This window comes from Argentina silus, assembly GCF_951799395.1.
Source record: "Argentina silus genome assembly, chromosome: 15".
NCBI classification, from domain to species: domain Eukaryota; kingdom Metazoa; phylum Chordata; class Actinopteri; order Argentiniformes; family Argentinidae; genus Argentina; species Argentina silus.
Genome location: NC_139669.1, coordinates 1,411,124 through 1,433,699, shown reverse-complemented (window position 1 = coordinate 1,433,699; position 22,576 = coordinate 1,411,124). Strand labels below are relative to the sequence as shown.

General features: G+C 45.9%; 2 protein-coding genes across 4 annotated transcripts in view; one reads left to right on the top strand and one right to left on the bottom strand.

The window, feature by feature from the left end:
* fgf13a (fibroblast growth factor 13a) overlaps positions 1–3,791 on the bottom strand; it is a gene marked incomplete at both ends in the record, with an annotated part of 100,133 nt that extends 96,342 nt beyond the window's left edge. For all 3 annotated transcript variants that reach the window (XM_083685660.1, XM_083685661.1, XM_083685662.1), the window contains one exon: positions 3,743–3,791. In XM_083685660.1, coding sequence (XP_083541786.1) covers positions 3,743–3,791 — 49 coding nt within the window. The remainder of the gene's footprint in view (positions 1–3,742) is intronic.
* Positions 3,792–17,576: 13,785 nt separating this feature from the next.
* On the top strand, positions 17,577–20,768 carry f9a (coagulation factor IXa; the record flags this gene model as incomplete). The annotated part of the gene is made up of 8 exons (XM_083686853.1): positions 17,577–17,643; positions 17,797–17,978; positions 18,124–18,148; positions 18,402–18,515; positions 18,916–19,050; positions 19,211–19,512; positions 19,721–19,844; positions 20,188–20,768. The coding sequence occupies 8 exons, from the start codon at positions 17,577–17,579 to the stop codon at positions 20,766–20,768; spliced, it is 1,530 nt and encodes a 509-aa protein (XP_083542979.1).
* Positions 20,769–22,576: the final 1,808 nt, after the last annotated feature.

Here is a 22,576-nt window from a genome sequence, read left to right as displayed (position 1 = left end):
CTCCTTCCACTCCTTCCACTCAGGAAAACAGTCTCAGAAAACATTGTTCCTCACGTTTGAAGCGCAATTAAAATAGGGACTTACTAAAATACGACATGTACTGCTGAGTGTGAGACACATTTCTGGCTTCGTTCTCTTGACGTACAGTACTGAGCATGAGCGGTTCATGGAGGAGTAAAGAGGTAATAGGACCGTGTGAGGAGACACTTTACCTGGTTCTTTCAGTAAAGTGCAGTGAGCAACTACTGCTAAACCACACAGCTGTCTGCTCAATCACACAGAGAGGCACCCTGCCTTCAACACATCCCTGCTGACAGAGCTGCAGCACTACAGTTCTTTGCTGTTTACTTTTCTTCACCGATGAACACAGAGAATTGTGCTTGGGGAAAAGGTCTTCTGTATGAAAAGAGCACTTACGGATGGTTAAAGCTGCATAAATTCTTTCTACAACACCAGCCTACAGTACAGAGCTGTGTAAAAACTGCTAAACCACCTTAACCGTATTCTAATTGTCCTATTGTGTTCGATAAAATTGACGCGATCCTATTTAAGGGGGTTTCTAAGAGAGCCAGACACTGGATCAAAAGATTCTAATGATACTATAGAGCTGTGTGTTGTTTCTGGCAAAGAGATTAGAGCAGGTGTCACAGCGGTGCAGGGAAGAGATGGCTTCTTTGTGATTAATGAAGCAACTGCAAATTCTACTCGAGATATCTATCGATTCGGCACTGTGGCTGGCCTCGGGCTGAATTAACCTGCCTGCAGATATGAAAGACTAGGCAGGTATGAATCTACTGCCTGACATACGCAACACAAGAGGTCTGGGAGTGTATGAAAACACCAGGCCCAAACGAAGCCTGTGAGAGTTCACCGTCTTATCTATAAAAAGTACTGTCCCTTTTGATTAGACAATTATAGTGAGTTATCACATATCAAAGCAGCTTTGTGGTGCTCTTTGTGGGCTTCATTGTAAGTCTCTGGTGAAAGGCCGGCGCAGAGAATTTTCAGCATTATGACCTTATGTAAACAAGCGTTCATCCAGTTGATTTCACAGGCTCTGTGGGGCTGGGTTAGCGGGTATGTCATGAGGCTTTGACGCACCACTTTGTCTGGACAACTCAGCTTCACTGGGGAGCTGGGAGGTCAACACAAACTGACTGTCCTGCGTTGATATTGGAGGCTGTAGTCCTCACAAAGATAAGATAACACACACGCTCTCTCTCTCTCTCTCTCTCTCTCTCTCTCTCTCTCTCTCTCTCTCTCTCTCTCTCTCTCTCTCTCTCTCTCTCTCTCTCTCTCTCTCTCTCTCTCTCTCTCTCTCTCTCTCTCTCTCTCTCTCTCTCGTATGCTGAACTCTGGATATCTGATAGTTGATGTTAGATGATTTTATTAGTAGATGGTTGATGTGATATTTATATTACACTTGATATTCTCTCTGATCTCTCTCTCTCTCTCTCTCTCTCTCTCTCTCTCTCTCTCTCTCTCTCTCTCTCTCTCTCTCTCATGTACTAGCACAGGATGTGTTTCTATCATATGAAGCAGTGAAGCATGGCCTTTCACTGAGTGAGCCAACGCATAGAGAATAGATTGCCTGGCTTCTTATTCCTCCATTCTACCTGAGTCTCACACACACACACACACACACACACACACACACACAACCCTGCTGCTCTCTGTTGCTGGAACAAAGGACAGCCTTTTACACACAACAGGTTTTCTCAACAAACAAAGAGTTTGGTCCAATTTTCTCAAACAGTTACGCCAGTTTATACTGTAGGACTTCATCTATGCCTGGAACTTCATTCCATTATTCCCAGGGTTTAAATCCCTAATCTCAATCCCATATTCTTCCTAAACATAGTTGATTGATCCAAAGCTTAACTTCAAAGTAGGTTAATAAAAATGGATGGTCATATGAGCATTTATTGACAAATCTAATCAATTACATACATGGTGGATCATTCACAAACCCTCTAATTATTGTGTATATAGTATAACCTCTACACAGACTACTGTCCAGTATTTCCTCCTCTGATTTCTCATGTTATTACAGTGGTGTGTTTACCTCAGGAGCAACTTGAGCAGAAAATGTGAAGTTTAGACACATCTCAACCACTAAGAGAAGCATGCAGAAAGGAAACACTGTGATACTGCAGGCGGCGAAATCGAACTGAACAGGCAAACAACCCACTCATTAAGCAACGTCCAAACAAAGAGGGGAGGGGGAACCACGGGGACAAAGGAAAAGGTACCACGCTCTCACTGTTGGTCTCTATCTCTCATTTTGGGGGGAAATTTCACAAAGTGACATTTTCAGAATGAACTACGGCCTGATAGAATTGAAACCAACACAGTAAGCGAGTACCTTTGTTGCCGTTGCCAACAGATTTAGTTGTGTTTATCTGTTCCGGGTGAAACCCAGTGTGTCTGAAAACGAAGCAGGAAACATGACAACAAAGCCTGCGTGGTATGAAATGGAACAGAGTAGGGCCGTGTCTTATTTTCAAATGAAAAATAACCAATTTTAATATGTTTGATTATAATTTAGGCCTACTGAGGTTACAGTGTTTAGTATAGCTGTTAAATATTAATGAATATTGGGCAACTTGAACTGAAATTAATATTTCTATCAATTAAAATAAATGAGCAGTTGACTCGGCATTGATGGATTACATATTGTCAATAATATGCTGCTTAGATTTGTTGAATTTAAAAGGTGATCTGAAATGATATACGTGAATCTTGACCCAATGCATTATTGATAATCATAACAAATCATTGGTGAAAGACCGTAATACATTCAGAAATTGGTTTAAAGCCCAATTGGAAGGCGACTACAATTGGCAGCCTCGTTGTCAGTTTCCTTATGCTGTTTAATACGCTCAGTTTTGATGGGTTTGCCTTGTAATTGCCTTAGTTGACAAATAATATGCAATCATCAAAACAAAGGGGATAGAAGCCGGCGCGTGCCAGTGCGCAAACTGTCGTGCAAAACCCCGCTGGAGAGCGAGCACATCGATTAATCTCGCCGAGGTTTCTCTGGCAACCCTGTCTCCTCTTTGTCTCCATGGCAATGGTTCGCCAGTTTACATCCCGACACGAAGCGCAGCGATTCTAGAGACATGCAGATGCAATCTTTACGCAATGGCTCATTAGCTCACAAGCTACCAAAACAAAGTGTGTCCACGTCATCACTTAGCGTATACCCCGGTGTGAATAGAATGTGATGTTTGAGAGCTGGGCAAATGCAAACCTGCGGAAAATGTGCAAGCAAGAACCACAGGAGGACATTTCAACAGGATGCCAGTGACAACGTTGTTTCACTGCCAAGACGTTAAAGCGACAGCACGACCATTCTCCATGTAGCCTAATATCGGCCTATACCACTATGGAAATACACGCTGCTTTGATTTTCAGAGTTTAATCATGTTTTGTTTAAATTAGCTTAATTATGATTTGCAGAGATGTATAATTGTTGTAACTAAGAAATGGCGGCAAATTATTAGCCTACACTGAGTAGGTAATAATTAGCTAAGAGCCACATCGTGAGGATGTGTACCATGGACAGCTCCTGGTTGGGTCTAAACCAACCTGCACAGTGTTGGCCATGCCGCGCCATTCAGAAGCTCCTACTATTGTTTTCAGAGATCTCAGGGCGAGCAGGGATGTGTGGACATGAATGGGCGCGCGGTCGCTTTAAACCAGGGGCAACAATCTGTGCGTTGCAAGGCTCGCTTCTTACCCTTGGAAGCATCCTTTTCTTCTTTAGGCTTCGCCACTTTTCCACTCATAGATCCCAGTTTGGATGTGTAATTCCCGATTTAGTCAAGAATCGAAATCCTTTTAATCGCTTGCAGCCAGTTTCTTCAATGAAATCCTTACCAAAGGTACCAAGTGTTGAGATAAGTGTTCTGTGAGACAATATGGAAAATAGTGCAATTAGTCAAGATCCCATTTTTAATTAGTAAGTTGCACAAAGAGAGAACCACGGTAACAAAGCGATGTATGAAACCAGTTGGTTATAGTCATCATAGTGAGTATAGCGCAGGCTATATCAATGGATGAATCCAGCTATTGATAGCCTACATTCTATTCACGCATCGAACAGACAACTGACTTCGCAAAAGCGCATATGGTTGTATGGAAAATTATTGAGAAATCCCATGGTATCCATGGATATCCATCACTACACAAGCGCTTGAATAATTTCAAAACCATCTAGTCTTACCTTATCTCCTCCACGTTTTCTGCTACATCAATGCACATTGATAAAGAAAAACGCTTCCACCATGAATTCCGCTATGTTGCCTACAAAAAATCACGACCCTCTCGGCTGTGACAAAGGATTGGAGCAAAAAAGCTAAGAAAATAAGCTTAGAGCTTCCAGCGAGTGTCAAACGACGTCAGAGAAAAACGGAAAGGGCATCAAATTAACATTACCTCAAAGGAACTACCCTCTACGCACACGGGGTATCCGCAAATGCCATTCTCTGCAAGCGACGCAACCAGGTTTCCTTGTCTAAAGGCTATTCTATTCAATATGAGCTAGTCCAAAACATCTCATGCGCTGCATGGGAAATATATTACACTGTGATCAACAGGGTCCACAAAGTAAGCGCTGAAGCCTACTCAATCCATCACACATTTGTGCAGACGGTGGTAGACGAAGCTTGAACTTAAATAACGACAATGTATTGAAGGCATGAAAAATTAATTATTTACAATTCCGCGTCCATCCACCATTACACTTAACACACGCGTTGGACGAGGAGCGCTGTGGCCGAGGCGTCAATGTAGAATCAAGAAGAGCGGTCGTGCATAGAGCAGATTGCGCTTCTTTGACGAAGCTTAAATTGTATTGTTGCTTAGTGCATTGCTTATTCTTATTGTTCATTTTAGTTTAGCTATGTTTTTGTTTGTTTTTTTGTTAGTTTGTGAGAATAGATTAAATAAGATAACCTAGCCTATATTTGCTGTTGGAATATTTAGTAAAACGAGATGGTATATTTAAAGTGACTTTGCGACATAGATATTGAGCAAAACGTTAGTTAAATGTATATCAGACACAATCACTATAATGTGAAAGAGCCTAACAATACAGTTCACTCTACTGAGTTTAATCGATACTAGCAGATTCGTTTAAGAACCCTCGGAAAGAAATAACTCCAGCAGAAAGAAAAACGTAAATAAAAACCAAACCACCAATAAAACCTTTACGCACAAATGTCATACCTATCCAAAGATGTGCCAAATACATGCCCCAGACCATGTCACATAGAAGGTAAATCTGAGAACATAACAATTAGCAGACATGCAATCCGATGTGTCGGAATCCACGCAAATAAGTGCAAGACACAACCCTGAAAGCGCACTGCACGAAATAACTCACCTGGGTACGCGAGAAGGCGAAGTTAAAACTGTTGAATCGAAATCGTGTCAGAGCACTCGCTTATAGCAAAATATGTCTATAGCGTACTGGTGCGCAGCATTCACCCGAAGTTCCAGATGTTCACGGATCGATAGGCAACGCTTTGTATTCAATAGACGACTATTCTTTGACGACTGGGGCGCTTTAAGACACCTTGCTAAAGTTTTCTTGCGCTGTCGTCTCTCATGTTCTTTCAGTATGTTTCCTGAGATTTCCTGGATGACAGATGCGCAGTCGAATGCAAACAACAACTTAACACTAGTGTATTTCTGTACAAGTCGATATCGGAAATACGGTGAGCAAGATAACAAGGCAGGCGTAATCCCCGATAAATTGCCATTCCCTTTTTGTTGCTTGGTTGTTGGTCGTCATTAATCAATCACTTTGGTAACAACTGACACGAAAATATATTTATCATCCGTTGAAAGGAATGAGTAGCCTAATAAAAGTTGTAGGCATACAATACTGGGCCATATACATTTTTGTTCTACAGTATACCATACACATTTTTGTTTGCAGTTTTGTACATGTTTTGCACCCTTCCTGTTAAGGCAGTTTGTGATAGGTTTGGGCAATCTTTCTCTTTGCTTTTCCTATTTTCTGATGACTACCATAAATATAACGTCTTTTTGAGGTCATAAACTATTCAGTCAGAGACTAAGAAGGAGGCCACTGAGGAGAGGCAGAGAGAGAGACTGGTCTATGACAGCCGCCAGACCGTGTACTGTATATACATTTGAATAGCAGCTGTGATTCGATTCTTGTCTTCCATACCAATCAAGCTGAATATAAGGCTCAATCCCTGGTCTTGATCCTTCACCAGTACTCATTGACCAGCAAAACTCCTGGGGGGATTATTCAGCCATACTGGCTATTTTAGCAGAGATACTGCAATGTGGAGACTATAAGAACAATAGGAGGTGACCACTGTCAGTAGCCAGGGGTCAGGGAGGTTAGAGGGGAACTGATCATTAATCAATCACTTTGGTAACAACTGACATGAAAATATATTTATCATCCGTTGAAAGGAATGAGTAGCCTAATAAAAGTGTAGGCATATCACTTTTACGCAACAAAAATTTATATGGCCCAGTATTGAATGTATTTTTTTTATCTTTTTGGTAGCAGATTATATCACATAATTATTGAAAAGCATTATTTTGTGTTGGGTTAGGGTTAGTCAATAAACAGTCGTTAAAACAAACATTCCTTTACTTGGCCACCACTGATACCATGGGCTACAAAAACATAGCATGTACTACAGTAATACAAGGCATGGACTGACTGTGACTTGGTTGATTCCGTAAGAAATGTGTTACTGTATTTCAAAACAATTATCAGGCCAAATGTAAAAGTTGTTGGAAAACATTGTTGCTTATACGAGTCTCAGAAAACACTTTGACTGTGTTAGAACATTTGTCAAACACGGCTTCATTACCTTTGATGTTGAGATGGAGCGGGCGGTTGAAGATGAGGGAATAAAAACAGAAAAGATAAAGGTCAGCGCTCACCCCTCATTAAACACTTACAAAATATGCATTCAGTCCTCCTTGACAGCCGATCAATACGTGAATTAATCAAGCCGACAGCTACAGACGCAAAATCCCAAACTGATGAGCTAACCGTACAACACGCCTTCTAGTGAGTTCCCTCGAACTTGTGTTACGAAATAGAACTCCGAAGTGCGGTCCTAGCTCGATCCCTGCATGAGTGGATGTCACATCACCTGGCTCTTTGCAGGTCTGTGCCTTCCAGGGGCAGAAAAAAAAAGTTGCGGTTGAGTGTTACAGGATCTATATGGTTGCTATTTTTAGGGGAAACTAGACTCCTTTCAAACTTCTTTTGCATGCTCAAGTCTTCCTGAGACGTTTCAGGCACCACAACAGTCAGTGGGCTAATTTCTCACGGAGACCTCTGTCGACTTCCCCCTTAAGAGAGGAAAAGCTCTGTGGTGGGCTTTGGAAAATGTAAACCTGTGTATTTGTTACTTTTCATCTACACATCATCCATGTCAAAAGGAAAACCAAATATTGTTATCCAAACAACAAGTTAAAAATTAACCAATTCTGTTATTTGATTGATAGGTGGCATGGCTTTTGACCTTCAGGTGGTTACAGTGCACCTCCTTGCTGTTTATGGCCCTTCCTGTTAAGATATTTGATAGATTTGTGATAGTTTTGGGCAATTTTTCTCTTTGCTTTTCCTATTTTCTGATGACTGCCATAAATATATGTCTTTTTGAGGTCACAAACTGTTCAGGCCTCTTACAATCAGAGACTGAGAAGGAGGCCACTGAGGAGAGGCAGAGAGAGAGACTGGTCTATGACAGCCGCCAGACCGTGTACTGTCTATACATTTGAATAGCAGCTGTGATTCGATTCTTGTCGTCCATCCCAATCAAGCTGAATATAAGGCTCAATCCCTGGTCTTGATCCTTCATTAGTATTCATGGGCCAGCAAAGCTCCTGGGGGGATTATTCAGCCATACTGGCCATTTTAGCAGAGATACTGCAATGTGGAGACTGTAGGATCAATAGGAGGTGACCACTGTCAGTAGCCAGGGGTCAGGGAGGTTAGAGGGGAACTGATCAATCAGCTAAGGGGTCAATGACTGGATGTGTTCATAAGAGCCACCATCGCTCAGCTGTCCCTCAGCCCCAGGGACAGACGACAGCTGCCCACCACAGAAGAAGAAGAACACTGGACACCTGGGACAATATGACACTGAGCAGAAAGGATAAACTTTTAACCTCTACCTGTCATCTGTGTCCCAAGGAGTCACATGCATTATCATATCAGACAGTCTGTCCTATTATGTTCAAATGGTGATGAAATAACGACATTGAAGAATGAGTTGGCAGAACAGTGATTCCCTGCAGAATGTCGGAATCGGCTTTGGCTCGGCAGGTGTGTATAATCATTTTCTCTCTATCGAGCCCAAATAGTGGCTTTCACACCGTCTCCACCCAGAGGACTGCCAGACTGCAGCACCCATTTTAGCAACAAAGAACCTGCTGTCCCAGGCACCTCAGAGTGAAACTCTGCCAAGCTCAGGGTCTGACAAAATCAGGAGCTGTGATGGGAGTGGGGGCTGTGGATGACAGTCTGATGTACAGTACCAGTCAAAAGGTTGGACACACCTTCTCACTCAATGGTTTTTCTTGCTTTTTATTATTTTCTACATTGTAGATTAATATTGAAGACATCAAAACTATGAAGGAACACATATGGAATTATGTAGTAAACAAAAAAGTGTTCAACAAACCAGAATATGTTTTATATTTTAGATTCTTCAAAGTAGCCACCTTTTGCTTTGATGACAGCTTTGCACACTCTTGGCAAGGTGTGTCCAAACTTTTGACTGGTACTGTATGTCATGCAGACAAGACAGACTCCACATGCATGTGTATGATTTGACGGTATGTATTGAAGGAGAGTAATATCTGTTGTGATTATCTCATGGTCTATTTTACTGTTTTCTCTCTCTCTCACTCTGTGTGTGTGTGTGTGTGTGTGTGTGCGTGCGTGCGTGCGTGCGTGCGTGCGTGCGTGCGTGCGTGCGTGCGTGCGTGCGTGTGTGTGTGTGTGTAAATGTCACTGGGTAGTGTTCCTTCTGTGTCCATGGCCTATGCTAGCACTAACACCACACCCTCTGACCTTTCCAGTTGTGGAACACCTCCCTGTTCCTGTGCAGAGCACAGTGTAGTAAAGGTGGAACTGTAATCAGAAGCCTTGCCTGAAGACATGTGTTAGCTCATCAAGCTAATTCCTAGACTTTAGCTCAGCAGGCTAAGGCACCTGTCTTCCATGCGGCAGACCTGGGCTCAAATCAGTTGGTCACACCAGCACAGCGCTAAGACCCAACCAGTCCCATTAACTCGATGTTACTGTACACTCTGTCCTCTCTGATGTCCTAACATTACAAGCCCCATTCACCAAATCTGCAGTATTATCCCCCAAAGCCTTTGTTTACCCGCACTCAACTCTGACAGGAGAAGCTTTTTCCATTGTGTCAGCGTTGTGTAAACTGCCATGTCAATCCTGACCAAACCCACCCCCTCATCTGTCTGTCTCTAACCTATCCTAAATCCACCCTCCATTGTGCACTTGTGATTAGAGCACATTTGGAGTGAGTGAAGATTACAGATCGCACACTGCTACCAGATTGGTCAGTTATTATTTGAATGAGCGCGTGTCCTTGGGGGGCCGTCATCGCTGAGAGGTTTGGTGTTTCCAGGGAGCGACAATTACCCAAGTGTTGACGTTAACCCCACCCCCCACCTCCCTCCCCCCACGGCCCATCATAACCCACTGTGGCATGCCAGTCCAGGGAAGCCAGTGTTAGCATGACAGGACCACTGCTAAAAACAATGTCCTAGTTTATTTCCCCTGTCTTGGATTTCATAGGGTATGAACGGTGTGCACTTCTAGCGTGACTGTAGCATAGGTTTCCGAGTGAGGATCGGCAGCTTTAACCCCTTCCACCCCCTAACGCTTACTCACCAATTCAAAATCAATTTCCATCCCCTGGACAACAGAGCTGAGAAATACACTCAATACTATACTAATACTGGGTAGGACCTCCCTTTATTAGAACACTATACTAATACTGGGTAGGGCCTCCCTTTGCTCTCAAAACAGCTTCAATTCTTCGTAGCATTGATTCCACAAGATGTGGGAAACATTCCTTTGAGATTCTGGTCCATGATGACATGATTGCATCACGCAATTCCTGCAGATTTTTCAGGTGCACTTTCGAGCTGTGAATTTCCCGTTCTACCACATCCCAAAGGTGTTCTATTGGATTCAGATCCAGTGACTGGGAAGGCCACTGAAGAACACTGAACTCATTGTCATGTTCATGAAACCAGTTTGAGACGACTTTTGCTTTGTGACATGGTGCATTATCATGCTGAAAGTAGCCATTAGAAGATGGGTCAATTGTGTCCATGAAGGGATGCACATGGTCAGCAACAATACTCAAATAGGCTGTGGCATTCAAGCGATGATTGATTGGTATTAACAGGCCCAAAGTGTGCCAAGAAAACATTCCCCACACCATTACACCACCTCCACCATGAGAAGGTGTACAGGTGTTCCACCACCTCCACCATGAGAAGGTGTACAGGTGTTCCTCCACCATGACAAGGTGTACAGGTGTTCCACCACCTCCACCATGAGAAGGTGTACAGGTGTTCCTAATAGTGCTCGGTAAGTGTAAATCTGATGCATAGAATAAGTCACAACTGTCGCTTCCATTCCGAGGGGGGAGGAGCTGGTGATTTGCAACTCAGGCTTACTGAAAATCACCCAAGGTGATGTTTGGGGAGACAGTACTGGAGCAGCAAGGGATCAGTCTTAAAATACTTTTCTGAGGCAGGGAGGCAGGGAGGCAGGGAGGCAGGGAGGGGAGAGAAGCTGATTTATGTTTATGCCCCTGCGTTGCGCTGGGGTTTAGTCAGATGCCTTTGTTTGCAGATGTTGGCTTGAGCCGTGCTCTGGGGGAGGCTGATAAGAACACCAGAGCAGCCCCATTACCCTGGTACTGATGATGTCAACACACGCTGCAGGTCTGTGGTTCATACTGTTGACTTTGGGTCCCGGTGCATAATGTGTACCACACACAAAATACCCTTTTAAGATATTTTTGTTTTGTTTTGTTAACATTTTATGTAATTATCTATTGCAATAAAAATATTTCTTATGGGTACTGACGGGAATTAAAAGCAAATATGAATTCAAACAACATGTAATAATGTATTTATCCTTGTTTAGCCACTGTACTTGTCCTGTGGAAAACTCTGTGTTTGTGCATAACTGTCCCACCTGTCTGTATATCTCTGAGCTCCATGAGCAGGGTGGTCACCACGGGGTCAGACACACACCTCCAGCGGGGTCAAGGTCAAAGGGCATGACACCATGTTGTATTTCTGTCACATCACTGCATCATATTCAACATAACTGACATCGACAGGGCTCCAGATTGCATTTTTATACCCAGAGTCTCAGGACGGTGACCTGTTGACCTTTGCTGTAGGGAAATCACATAGGATGACAGCCTCACATCTGATGATGAAGTCTTTGCCAGGCTGTCCCACTGGGAGAAGAGTTACAACCACTTTAGCCATGTTTTAAAAGGCTTCCAGGCTCATGTGGACCTGTCTGGTGTTCACTGAGAGCAGCCCAACTCCTGCCAATGTGACCATTGCATGTAGCAAGTCAAATAAAGACCGGGTAAATTTTAAATTTTTGTGGTTTATCAATTCTGTTTTTTTTTTTGCTGAATGGAATTTGTTGAAAGCCCACTTGATAAACTAATTAAAAGTAAACTGATTAAAAGTTATACAATAGATTTGTCTTGAGGCAAAAAATGGGAACCTCCGTCATTCAAGTGGACAATAACAGACATATTGTATATGTTTCAACAACATGTTGGTCAGTTAATTGACTGAACTGGATCTACTTTGGTTAGAGGTTACTTTGGTTACTTTGGTTACCTTGGTTACTTTGGTTACTTTGGTTACCTTGGTTACTTTGGTTAACCATACCCTATATGAGGGAGGGACAGGTGGAAGCACACGTCTATTTGTAGGCTCATCAGAGCATGACACAAAACATGAATATCCCCACGCGTTACCACCTCATCATTCTCCCCCTCTCACCCTCTCTCTCTCCCTCTCTCTCTCTCCCTCTCCCACCCTCTCTCTCTCTCCCTCTCCCTCTCTCCCTCTCTCTCTCTCCCTCTCTCTCTCTCCCTCTCCCTCTCTTTTGACCCTCTCTGCCTCTTGCAGCTTTTAGTCAACTTCTAGCTGACATTCTCTGGGCATTGGGCTCTGCGGCCACTTCTGTCCAGCAGCAGAGCGAGCTCCACTTTTAGTTAACGGTGGCTTAACATCCTTGGCCCGCAAGTAGCTGTCACTCCGACTGCATCACGGCTCAACGCACAAGGAGTAGTGGAGCGGGCTGAGAGGGCAGGGGGGTGGGGTGGGGTGGGGGGGTGGTGTCAGAGGGCGGGGGGTCGGGGTATTTCAGCACTTACTTAATAGTAGGTTACAGATAATGATCCATAATTTTTTTTAGCACTTTTAACAGTGAGTCATGAAGTACAGCTTCCTACCCTAAATATATTATGATTTACAGTTCACTTACAATTCCCCCGCAGCTCTTAAAAGTATAGGGACAATATCCTTTCACATTGAACAACCTGCTATATGTGCTAATGGATCACTTAATGGATTCTGATCCGTCTCACTGGGAAAGCCTTTATTCGTATTGGCTGAACTTCATCTGGAAGTCTATTCAAGTCAAATGTTGTGAGCCAGTAAAAAGCCTGTGCTCCTTTTCTTGTCTTTGGCAAAATATCAAGCAGATTGTTTAAATGTCAGAGTGTTGGGTCTGCTGGAGACGCAGGCAGGGAGAGAGGGTGTGGGTGTGAAACATTACCCTTTCAGACTCAAGAATTACTAAGCTAATTAACAGAGGTATACCATCTCAAATATCACATTAATGTCATTGCGGGGTGGTGAGGAGGGGGAGGTGGGGGTGGGGGGTTGATACAGTCAGCTTTGAAGTCCAGTCCAGTCCGTCTCCTTTTAGATGTCACATCAGAAGAGATCCCTGTGGATATAACAAGCTCACAGGCCGTAAAGTGAGTGGGTGCCGGCATTGGATGCCTGCGTATTCACCGACAGCCTTGCACAGCCATAATGACACCGTAAGTCCTATTTACTGATACCATCACACTACCGTACACGTGACACACTTCTTTAAAGCTGCCAGTAGGCTGCACAAGAAGGCTCAGTAGAACAGTGTCTTAACTTCCCTCACAGAACGAAAGAAGAAAGGAGAGAAATACAACGTTGTCAATGATTAATCCGTTTAAATTCCTAAAACCGGAAAAACAGATCAAAAGATCAAAAAAGTTCTCTCAAGTCAAGGTTGTTCTCAGACTACTTGCTATTCTTGTCAAGTCTATATGTCTCTATTTTCTGCGCTCTCTTGTCTTTTTTTCTCCCAAAATATTCACTTTCAAACATGACTGAACATAATTATAGCCCCCATAATTATATCTCCCATCCGCTCTGGTACAATCTTCATTTCATCCTGTTCTTTGAGAGGGCTGCAGTCTTCCAATGGCTGACCCCGCTGTGTGTTCCTTGCATCTCTTGAGAGCAATTAATATGCCTACCTGAAGAGTGCTAGTGCTCATCTCTCTCCAAACATGGCTCCTGTGATAACTACACAGTACAGTGTCTTCACTGCAGACTGCACATCACTCTCCCGTGGCTCAGAGAGGTTCCCTTAATGCAGACTGACAGCACCTCGTCATCTTAAAAGCCCGACAGGGCTGGTTACATAAAGATGTACAGAGGAGGTTGAAGTTGATCGTCTGTGTAATCTCACCGAAAGGCTGTGTGCTTATTATGAAGTACACCAAGTGCCCAGGGGAGTCCCTATAGCTCCAGTTTCTACAGCGAAGTCCCTCCGAGAAATCCCTGTCCTCTGCAATGGCACAAAGGACAGCCAGAGGCCTGTCAAAAGTCAGTCGATACCACTCTGGTACAATTCCAACACATACAGTACGTCAAATCAGTGAAATCACTGTTCATCAAAAACATCAAATCAGTGAAATCACTGTTTTTCCTATCATGTCCATGCCTTCACCCTCTCGAATCATGACTCAGGACAGCAGACCTCTGATTCCCTCAACATCAGTCAGATGAAGATGCAATGTGATGTGTAGCGTGTCTGAAAGGGCGTGCGGAAGGAGGCAGGCAGCCACACTATGAGAGAGAGAGAGAGAGAGAGAGAGAGAAAGCCCAGACAAGGCTTACAGAGATGTGAGGTTACACCCAAACAGCAAAGTGAGAGATTAGGCAGAGCTTTGCTGCTAAGATGTTTTCCGCTGAGCTGAGAGTCTAGAAAGGAGCTCAGCGCTGGCAGTCTCTGGCCCCATCGACACAGACAGCCAGGGCAGCCAGCGGGGGAGCCGGGGGGTCTTACAGGGCAGTCAGGGCTCTAGGGTTACTCTAGGGGGGGCTCTAGGACTGACTCCAGATTGGCACCCCTTTCATGGGTGATACAGCTCGATCAGAGGGTAGACAAGCTGCCTCCTCTAACACACATTCAGTCATTACTGCTGCCCCCTGGTGGTTCGACTCACTCACCGATCAGATGCTGCTGTCTGAGCAGAGGTGCTTGGATCTTCAATTTAGTCCTGCAGACCATGGGAATGCGATGAGAACACGATCCACATTTATAGGATGCTGTTTATTTCTGTTCTCTAGTCTCTGGGCCACCCTTAGGCCATCCATCATCACTATTTAAAGCTGCTAATCTGTAAAGCTCTAATATTAATAGTACTGCATTAGGATTCCAACCCCAGTTTCATCCAAGTCTTTGTTTGAACATGGCCATATTCCATGGCAAACATTCTTGTTCTGTTGACAGGCTCCAAAAGACAGAGTCCCCCTGCCACTGTGTGGGTGTACCAGGCTGCTGTGGGGGCTGTGGAGGCAGTTGGATCCACGGCCAGAGGAAGCTTTTACAGGCGCAGAAAATGACTACTCCATAAATGATGATGGCTCCCTGATGAAAACAGGCTATGAAAAGGAAACATGGGCCTATAAAAGCAGGACTCCAAAGGCACACTGGACATCCTTCACCAGTCTTCCTCCCTCCATCCCTCCCTCCATCCCTCCCTCCATCCCTCCCCACATCCCTCCCCACATCCCTCCCCACATCCCTCCCTCCATCCCTCCCTCCATCCATCCCTCCCCACATCCCTCCCTCCATCCCTCCCGACATCCCTCCCTCCGTCCCTCCCTCCATCCCTCCCTCCATCCCTCCCCACATCCCTCCCTCCATCCCTCCCTCCATCCCTCCCCACATCCCTCCCCATATCCATCGATCCCTCCCTCCATCCCTCCCTCCATCCCTCCCCACATCCCTCCCCACATCCATCGATCCCTCCCTCCCTCCTTCCCTCCCCACATCCATCCATTCCTCCCCTTATCCCTCCCCACATCCCTCCCTCTATCCCTCCCCACATCCATCGATCCCCCCTCCCTCCTTCCCTCCCCACATCCATCCACATCCCTTCCTTCATCCCTCCCCATCCCTCCCCACACCCATCCATTCCTCCCCACATCCATCCATTCCTCCCCTTATCCCTCCCCACATCCCTCCCTCCATCCCTCCCCACATCCATCCATCCCTCCCCTTATCCCTCCCCGTATCCCTCCCCATCCCTCCAGTCCAGGAGCTACAGTACAATCGATAGCAGTGAGCAGGCATCAGAGGTTTTATTATCTGCCGGCCCTGGCCTGATCCCCTATTGTAGCGGCTAATCTAATTGGCGTCGGCACAGATTCCCAGCTGTGCCTGGACGTGTGTGGCTGCCCAGAGAGGGACATGCACATCAAGGAATCAATGGCCCAGGCTTTAGAAATCACACTGCTCTCCCCTCTTCCTCCCCTCCTCCATCCTTCCATCCATTCTTCCATCCTCTGCATGTGACATAGTCATAGTCTTGACTGCAGGGGAGGCTGGTGGAGGTAGAAATCAGATGACAGGCTCATTGTAATGCATGGAATGGAATGATTATGCCTCATTCTACTGATTTCTACCTCCACCAGCCTCCCCTGCTTGACTGGAATCATTTGATTGGCTGCTCCTGTGACCTTCCTCACTCTCCTGTGTCTGACAGCCTATCAGAGTCAGCCTGGAGAGTAGACCTGCTCACTGCACACAGTCACCACAGTATGTACTGTTTATACTGTATGTGTGACCTTGTTTGCATTGCAATATCTTTTAATTTATGCCTTCTTTGGTTTGGCAGGAAAAGCTTGTTCACTGGGCTGAGTTGATTGAATAGAATAGAAAAATGTATGAGAACAGTAAACTTTACCATATGCTTCCTTTGAATAAAGTCATTAAAACACGGTCTCCGTCCAGCAGTTTGTGTTAAGTTGTTGGCTGTTGAGGACGAACATCTTTGAACTATCTTTGAACTGCTGATAACTAAAGAAAGAGCATTCACGAATGCACCCCATAAACGCCATTTAAGCTATTCAGTCTATTCACCTCACCTATAATAAATCAACCCAAAAACGTTTTTCTAATGTATATCGGAATAAATTAAGTGTTTTCATATTTCAAATGTCGAATGATTCAGAGGTTGTGTGTAGCAGTATGACTGCATATCGAAGGGCCGACTGTAGTGTTCATTACTGAAGTATGAATTATTTAGCCTTCTAACGACTCAATGAAATATATAAAAGGCCACAGTCAATACTGGCCTCCATCCGAGCAGCCTTGGGACTCCCCATGGGCGGGCCTGGCGGGCCTGGGGGGCCGCGGGGGGGCGTCATGTTCTCCTGGCCAGACCACATAGTGACACAGAGTCTGAACCACAGACAGAGAGCAAGCTGCATCAGCGTCCTCCTCAACCAACCCAGGAGTACTACACGGGCGGTGTGGTCTTCGCTCAGAAAGCCTGTCCACTCTGGGGACCAATGCAGCCTCCTGGTTACTTAGGGAGCGGTAATTCATCTGGAGTACACCATCTTTGTTAGAGGGGCTTAGAGGTCAAGTGCATGTGGAATATCCTTATACATAGCAACACAATAACAACAAGGACAGATGTATACCTGTGTATAGGAGGAGTCGCTGAGGCATATCTTTACACTGACTGGATTGTTTAATGGACTTGGCTGCATCACAACATGTAAGCGCTCATGTGCAGCCATGTGCATCGTTTTAGGGGTATGTGTGCGCCATCTAGTGGTGTATGGCCAGAACTGCACATTTTGATCAGGGGTCTAGTTAGGATTTAGTTTTTTGTATTGTATTTGTATTTGTATTTATTTTTTTACACGTATATGGAACATAACATTCTAAACTTTCCATTGTAGACACAAACCCAGGGAGCAACCATTTTTTTTCATTAAATACACAATCATGTCCACACACTGGCTTTTCCACACACACAGGCCGAGGCTGGACAAACAAGCAGCTGACTCTCTGTGTCTGTGCTCTGAAGCTAAAGAGTAAACAGACTGCTGTACTTTGGAGTGGTGGCAGCACGGTGTGTTTGTGTGTGTGTGTGTGTGTGTGTGTGTGTGTGTGTGTATTTACGCAGACAGGTATGGCACCAGACTATCTTCTTCTCCTTGGGTGTGTTCTGCTGCTGGACTGGCGGCTGGGGTGTGGAGGTAAGTTCTGCTCTCACAAATCTTGACATGTACTGTACACACTACACTGAGGGCTATAGGCCAGGCCGGCCTCAACATCGAGGCGCAGACAGCTCTTGGACATTAGTGAGGACATCACATTACACAATGTCCCTCTCCGTCTTGTTCCCCCAGCCCCAGCCCCAGAACATGTGTTCCTGTCGGGCCGGGCAGCAGACAGTGTGCTGAAGAGACAGAAGCGTTATAACTCCGGGGGCTTTGAGGAGTGGCACGAGGGCAACCTGGAGAGAGAGTGTCACGAGGAGAAGTGTGACCTCGAAGAGGCCAGGGAGATTTTTGAGGATGACGTGAAGACGGTGTGTGTATTTTTGTGTGTGTGTGTGTGTGTGTGTGTGTGTGTGTGTGTCACTCTTCTCTCTGCTCAAGCTGCTCTCTCTTAGTGCTGTGCTGGTGGGGGGTCTTTGATTATAGTCATCTAAAGATTCTCACCTTGTTTTTCAGATGGAGTTCTGGGTCAGTTATTTAGGTAAGGCTTTGCTTAATCATCGACTGCATGTTGACAGAAGCACAGAGGATACAGCTGTGACTCAGTGATTGCTTTAGATTGTGTGTGTGTGTGTGTGTGTGTGTGTGTGTGTGTGTGTGTGTGTGTGTGTGTGTGTGTGTGTGTGTGAGTGGGTGGGTGGTGTGTAGGCTGTGTACTGTGTGGGTTTCTAGTCATGGCATTAAGCTCTACTGTATGCTTCATGCTGTTTTGCTCAATCCTAATGTTTTCTCAGATGGGGACCAGTGTGTGTCGAGCCCCTGTCAGAATCAGGGGGTATGTGAAGACCAACTGGGCACATACACCTGCACCTGTATGCCTGGTTTCACTGGGAGGAGCTGTGAGATTGGTGAGTTACGCCTGGAAGGGTTTCCTCCATTATGTCAAACCTGGATGTTGGTCATGAGGGTCGTACCAGTACTCTACACTCACTGAGCACATATCAGGAACCCCTGTACACCTTCTCATGGTGGAGGTGGTGGAACACCTGTACACCTTCTCATGGTGGAGGAACACCTGTACACCTTCTCATGGTGGAGGTGGAAATCGGAGGACGGACTCATTGTAATGTATGGAATGGAATGAGGAATGGTATCAGACACGTGTCTCATTCCGTTCCATGCATTACAATGAGACCGTCCTCCGACTGCTACCTCCACCAGCCTCCCCTGGTCCATTACACCAGCCTCCCCTGGTCCTCCCCTGGTCCTCCCCTGGTCCATACTCATGTACAGATGTTTCCCACACAGTAACTGCCAGGCGATGTGACGTGAACAATGGAGGATGTATGCACTTCTGTGAGCCCATGGGCTCCTATGGGGCACGGTGCAGCTGTGTTGAGGGGTACAAGCTGAATGCGGATGGGGTGTTCTGTGAACCAGAAGGTACCCACCTCACTTACTCTCTCCTTCCTATGATGAATGAGACTGTGATTTGATCACCCCATGTCTAATCTTGGATCTGCTATGTGTGTGTGTGTGTGTGTGTGTGTGTGTGTGTGTGTGTGTGTGTGTGTGTGTGTGTGATTTCTCCTCATGTTGCCAGTGGAGTTCCCTTGTGGCAGAGACAGGCGGACTGTGATCACATCCATGTCTTCGAGGTCCTTATTCCCCATTGGCAACTCCAGCCTGCTAAACAGTACATTCGCTTCCAACGTCACAACAACCTTCTCCCCCCCGCCAACCCCAACCCTAGCTAGTAGCACCCCTACTCCTACCAGTGTTTCTACAACATCCCACCCCCTCAGATCCTGGCTGCCACAGTGGATGCGTGACATCACTGTAGTGCCACCGAAAAAACGCATTGTTGGTGGCAACGCGGTCAGCCAGGGAGAAATACCCTGGCAGGTAAGAGAGGGAGAATGACTGTGTAAACTTTGTGTGTGTGTGTGTGTGTGTGTCATGCCCCCAGCCTCTGCAACAGCCTGCCAGAGAACCTGAGGGGGGGCCAGACACTGTGGACATTTTTAAAAACGTGTATAAAATGTGCTCTGTAAGTATGATTTGATTTGATTCCTACTGTCTGAGCCCCTCTCCCTCCTCCATGCCCCCCCAGGCAGCCCTGCTGCAGAAGGGCAGTGGAGTGGTGTTCTGTGGGGGCTCCATCCTCAGTGAGCTGTGGGTCGTCACTGCAGCCCACTGTCTGGCCGAGAGCCAGGGCCCCATCTTCATCAGAGTGGGTAAGCAGCAGCAGCAGCAGCAGCACAACACACTCATCTAATACGCCTTGGCTGAAACAGTATCCCAGCACTCAGCATGGTGGATTAGCTCCATTCAGCACTTGTGTCTGTAATACAAATCAGTATCACTTCCATACTGTACAGGTTGAGTGTGTAGTGTGTAGTGTTTAGTGTGTATCATATCCGGTATGGGTTACATATCGGTGTCAGGGCTGGTCGTGCTGGATGTGCTCGTGCGCAGAAGGAGTATGCATTTACATCATGGTAATTGTAAAGTTGTAAAGTGTATTTGTACATCATGGTAATGAGACTGTCCTGTCCGTACTGTCCTGTCCTCTTGCAGGGGAGCATAACGTCGACACGGTGGAGGGCACCGAGCAGGACCACGAGGTGTCAGAGCAGCACGCCCACCCAGCCTACAACCCGGACCTGAGCCTGTACAACCACGACATCGCCCTGCTGCGCCTCGACACCGCTATCCGCTTCTCCCAGGACGTGCGGCCCGTCTGCCTGGCGCCCAAGGCCTTCACCGAGGCCCTGGTGACAGAGGCCTCCCCGGCCACCGTCAGCGGCTGGGGCCGCACGCGCTTCCAGGGGGTCACGGCTCACACCCTGCAGAAGGTCCAGGTGCCCTTCACCGAGCGGACGGAGTGCAAGGCGAGCAGCAGCGCCCGGATCACCCGCTTCATGTTCTGTGCCGGGTACATTGACGAGGCCAAAGACTCCTGCCAGGGGGACAGTGGCGGTCCCCATACCAACCGTTACCATGACACCTGGTTCCTCACGGGGATCGTGAGCTGGGGGGAGGAGTGTGCCAAGGAGGGGAAGTATGGAGTGTACACTAGAGTGTCACATTACTACCGCTGGATACGGAACACCATGGCGGTGACCAAGGTTCTGTTGCTGGAAAACGTGGACCCCTGACCCTGACCCTGACCCCTGACCCTGACCCCTGACCCCTGACCCCTGACCCTGACCCTGACCCCTGACCCTGACCCTGACCCCTGACCCTGACCCCTGACCCCTGACCCCTGACCCTGACCCTGACCCCTGACCCTGACCCTGACCCCTGAACTGTGTGCCTCAGGAGTCACACTCACCCATCTTGTTCTCTCTCCTTCTAGTTCTAATCATGTGCCCATTTTTATTATAAAATGAGGATTATAATATCAGAAATACTCTACTCCCATCTGCTGGCGAAGGAAGGCTTTACAAGAGACCAATACTATAGCATCTACCGTTGTGTATATTCATAAAAAAAAGTATTAAAACATTGAAAACAAAATATATGCACAATAAAATTCCTAAAACAAGAACAGAAATATTTCAATAAATACTTTATTTGGTATTTACAATGTTGAAGCTGTACAAAAATGAGCCAATCACTAACAATGACCGTAGAACAGTAATAAAAACCTGAAATATGCCATGTTCAGTCAATATTAAGTATGCCATGCATTTGTCTCCAAAAAACACATTCAGCAACAAGCATACAGTACAGTGCTTGTCAAGATACTCAGCATTTTAAAGCCAGATTTTTTTTGAACATCAGTTCAGTGCAAAATGTGCAGCATTTTGGATTGAAGGAGCAAAAAAACCATCTAATATTTCCGTATGAAATGTTAAAATGCCTTGATGCACTGTGATGCAGTCAAGCTGGGTTCCTTTAACCGAATATAGACATAATTTCATGGGGCTGCATAGCTGTCTCACACTGCGAAGGAACAACTTGATAGCAAAATAAATTAATTAACAACATAAGAATTGTGTAGTGTTGAGGCTCGCCTGCTGCTTCCAAGGCTCATTTCCACATCAAACGCAGCATATCAAAGGCAGGCCTCCGACTGGGGGCTTGATTTGATGTGGTAAATTCATATAAGTCTGCAATCAATATTTAATTAAGCGTTCGACACAGTGGGTATATTTCATGTTTGCTGTATGATCCCCTTTAATGGGAAGCCTAAGATGAAGTGTGGAGGAGTGATGGTGGATCGGCAGCCCAGGCCTGCCTCTGCATCGGAGATATCTCTCTCTCCCTCTCTCTGCTCTGTTTTGTTCTGCCACAGTGAGGCAGAGAGAGAGAGAGAGAGAGAGAGAGAGAGAGAGAGAGAGAGAGAGAGAGAGAGAGAGAGAGAGAGAGAGAGAGAGAGAGAGAGAAAGAGAGGCTGCTGGCACCACAGAGTCAAATCCTGGGGATAATGACAGAATTCTACGGCTCCATGCTGTTCACATCTCCTCCCATACCGCTAAAGCCCAGCTCGGAGGTATGAATACACGTTTATCAATCATAATCATCTCAGACGATGTCTGAATTTACCACCCATGACATGTCAACAACTGCCTTTTCACAGGGGCTATGCGTCAACGGTCTCTCCATTGACATACACTACACAGAGAAATTAAGGTGGAAATAACCATGAATCAGGGTAACACAGTTTATGAGGAGGTAACGCGGAATAAAGCTCAGTTTCTGTAAATCCTTTAAAATACAGAACTCTCAACTTGATCTTGAATTTTCTGCTATCCTATTGACCTTTCGCCAGTAAAGTGCAGGTTGAGTATATTTCTGAGGTCAGGTAGAAGCAAGTGCGTTTTTCCGATGTTGCTGAAACAGCACGTTTATCAAAGAGGAGATCGATTCCAAAACAGCAGGAATAAAAAGGCATTATGGCACGGCACGTTTTGGCATGTCAACTCTCGGAGAGCGTACGAGTGGGTGGCTGAAGGAACAA